The 3,049-nt window shown below is 62.3% G+C and overlaps 1 protein-coding gene across 1 annotated transcript in view; it reads right to left on the minus strand.

Moving 5' to 3' along the window:
• ABCG4 (ATP-binding cassette, sub-family G (WHITE), member 4) overlaps nucleotides 1-1,980 on the minus strand; it is a 7,000-nt gene extending 5,020 nt beyond the window's left edge. Inside the window, exon 1 of the mRNA XM_008948974.1 lies at nucleotides 1,746-1,980. Within this exon, the coding sequence (XP_008947222.1) occupies nucleotides 1,746-1,974 (229 nt within the window). The 5' untranslated portion in view covers nucleotides 1,975-1,980. The remainder of the gene's footprint in view (nucleotides 1-1,745) is intronic.
• Nucleotides 1,981-3,049: the final 1,069 nt, after the last annotated feature.

Genomic DNA, 3,049 nt, shown 5'->3' on the forward strand with positions numbered 1-3,049 from the left:
AATCAGACCTGGAATTATCTCCACTTTAAACACGGCTGATTAGCATTTTCTGGCAGCAGGAACACGATGTGTCGGAAGCAGGGAACAGGCACAGCCTCAGGCTCTCAGGAGCTGCCCCCAAAACTCAACCCCAGCAGGAAGGCAATGGTGCACAGGATGCTAGGACCATACTGAACCATGCAGACCAAGTCAGAGCATCTCCCTGCTGGAAATAGGCTCCCCCCACCCTGCACCCCGTGGTGGCAGCTGGTGTTGGGCAAGGGCAACCCATCCACCCCCCAAGCCTCGGGGCCAGAGTAGCTCAGGGCCCTAGGAGCACCCAAGGGGCTCATCCCCTCTGGCTTATCCACCCCCAGGACACGAGGATGCTCTGGCAGCTCCCGGTTGCCTCTTGCACCCCTCAGAGTCTGGTGCCCCGAATTCAGGAGCAGACCCCAGCGTCAGGGGGGCAGCGAGGGGAGGGCAGGGGGCTGGGGATGAGGAGAGCAGGGGAGGATGCCCGGCAGCCTCCCCAGCACCGGGCACACGGCTCTGGCACCGCGCATGCTGCTCACGTCGGCGCCACTGCAGCTTGCGCAGCGGTTACTCGCATTCATCGATTGCCAGTAACCTCCTGCCTCAGCACAGCGGCTCCCCGGCAGATCCTCCACCTCCCGCCCGGCCTGGGGGGCAGCAGAGTGCCTCCCACCGCCACCCAGGCATCCCAGGACCTCTCCCAGCCTCCTGTCTGGTCCTGCTGCCCGAGCCTTTCCCTCTCCCTCCCTGCAAGCCGCTGGTCCCGGGACACCGGGGTGCTACAGGATGGGATGCTTCCTCAGCACCTCAGACAAACAGGCAGACTTCATCCTGGGGGGTGTCAGAGCTGATCCCATCACCTTTCAGTGCCTCGGTTTCCCTAGCTGCAGAGCCTGGCTGGGGACAGGGTCAGAGGTCTCATCCTGTGCTCTTTGCTGGCAGGGCACCCCGCTGAGCAGCCACGCAACCCCAGTCTGCTCACCCCAGGACCTCACTCATCCCTGCCTGCCTTCAGCTTCTGCAGATCAGCTCCCCCTCCTTCTCGTGGGGCTGCCTGACTGGCATCCCATTAACTGAGGCAGCTAATTAAAGCCGACTACCACCCACCAGCTGCCATCTGCCTCCCCTCTCCCCTCCCTGAGCTCTGGGCCAGAGTCACACAGAGGAGAGGGGGCCGTGGCCTCAGCTGCACAGGGAGCTGCTGGAGAGGAAATCCCCTGCAAACCACACGCTGTCTCCTTGCCAAGCTCTGGGCTGGGGCACCCCTTAGGGTCTCCTGCTGTCGGCATGTCACACAAAGTCACCGTAGCCCAAACAACAGTGCTGAGGAAACTCATCCACCCTGGCTGCCCCTGAACCAGGTCCCTGGTCCATCTTCCCCGGGCAGCCCTGACCAGCGGGTTCCCCAGCATGCGCCTGCCCTCCAACCACGGGCACCCAGCAGTGACAGCCAGCCAGGGCATGGCTGCAAACAGCACCTGCTGCTCAGACAGAGCACCCAGCCAGCCCCCACCACCCCGGGGCAACACAGGCTGAGGGGAGCTCCCTCCAGCAGGCAGAGCTGAGACACTCTGTGCTTGCAGAGGCTGGGGCTGCCTGGGGCAGGGATTAGCACAGAAGAGAGGAACCCAGCACAGAGGAAGATGCTGGGACATGGGTAGGCATCAAGAACGGCCGAGGGGGTGCCTGCAGGTCCCCTCCCCTGCCCTCCCCCAGCCAGCAGCTCCTACCTCTCTTCCTCCACCAGGATCCTTCACGCACAGAGTAGGACAGGTCAATGAACTCGATGTTGACAGCCGAGCGCTTCGGGAGGTGGGAAAACCTCTGGGCCTCCGTGATGTGGTTCTCCACCTTCTTCAGGTGGGTAGTGAGGAGAGGAGCATCGGGGGGGCTGGCGTGGCACACCGTGTCTTCCAGGGCAATGGAGACACAGGCGGGGTCCATGCCTTTCTCTGCCATGGTGCTGCTCTGTGGGGAACGCACAGGGACCGGCTCACAGTGGGCTCCTCTCTCTCAGGACTGCAGGGAGCAGCTCACAGCAAGTCCTCTCACAGCCTTTCTCACTGGCTCCAGGACTCACTGCCTCCCTCTGCCCAGCGGTGATCTGGCACACACAGCTGGATGGAAGGATGGACCCGGCCAAGGCAGCTGAGCCTGCACCAAAGGGCTCATGGCAAGGAGCAGCTGATCAGCTCCACAGTCAATAATTCATGCACCTTCTGCGGCTGGGTCCGGCTCTGGCAGCAGAGCTGGCAAGATGCTCAGCTCCCCCAGCCCCACTGCTGCCAGACTCCCTGCCCTGCTCCTGTCCACCACGGTGGGCACAGGGTGGGAGCAGGGAGAGGTGATGCTCTGGCCTCCATGGGGGACACCCAGCCGTGCCCAGATGTCTCTAAGGGCTCTCCAGGAACTAGCCCTGCCTGGCCTGGCCAGGGCTCGGGGAACACAGGTATGGGGTTCTGGCAAGCAGACTTTCCTGGACAAAGCATCCTGTGCCTCACCTGAGCTCCTGGGGCAGAGCAACCCCAGCTAGATTAGACCCTCAGCCCAGCTTCCCCACGGGCTTGGTTAGGACAGGATTAATAGAACAGGGAGATGACCCTGCTGGTGTCAGTCCTCCTCTCTCTCCCTTGGCTCATCTCACCTTCCTGGCTCTTACCAGCACGGCCTCAGAGATCAGGCCAGTACTTAACTGGGGCCATTACACGGTGTGAATGTAACACACCTGCCCAAGTGTTCTCCTGCTAGGCAGTGTTTTCTGTCTGCAGGGCTGCAGCACAGCTGAGCTCCTTTCATCCCTGCTTGGCTCGGGGACTCTCTGTGCTGCTGGAGGGCTGTTAAGCTGAGCAGGATGAGGACCACGCTAACCCCAGGTCCCACTGCAGCACCAAAGACTGGGAGGGGGCCAGGGATCCCCAAAAGCATCGTCAGGAGCCCGAGCAAGCTGGGCCCAGCACCCATCTTGCCTCGGAGGCTGGGGTCCTAATGCTTTGCTAACCTACATTTTGGCGAGGCGCAGGCTCAGCTGCAATGC

Source organism: Merops nubicus, unplaced genomic scaffold, assembly GCF_000691845.1.
Source record: "Merops nubicus isolate BGI_N331 unplaced genomic scaffold, ASM69184v1 scaffold10681, whole genome shotgun sequence".
NCBI classification, from domain to species: domain Eukaryota; kingdom Metazoa; phylum Chordata; class Aves; order Coraciiformes; family Meropidae; genus Merops; species Merops nubicus.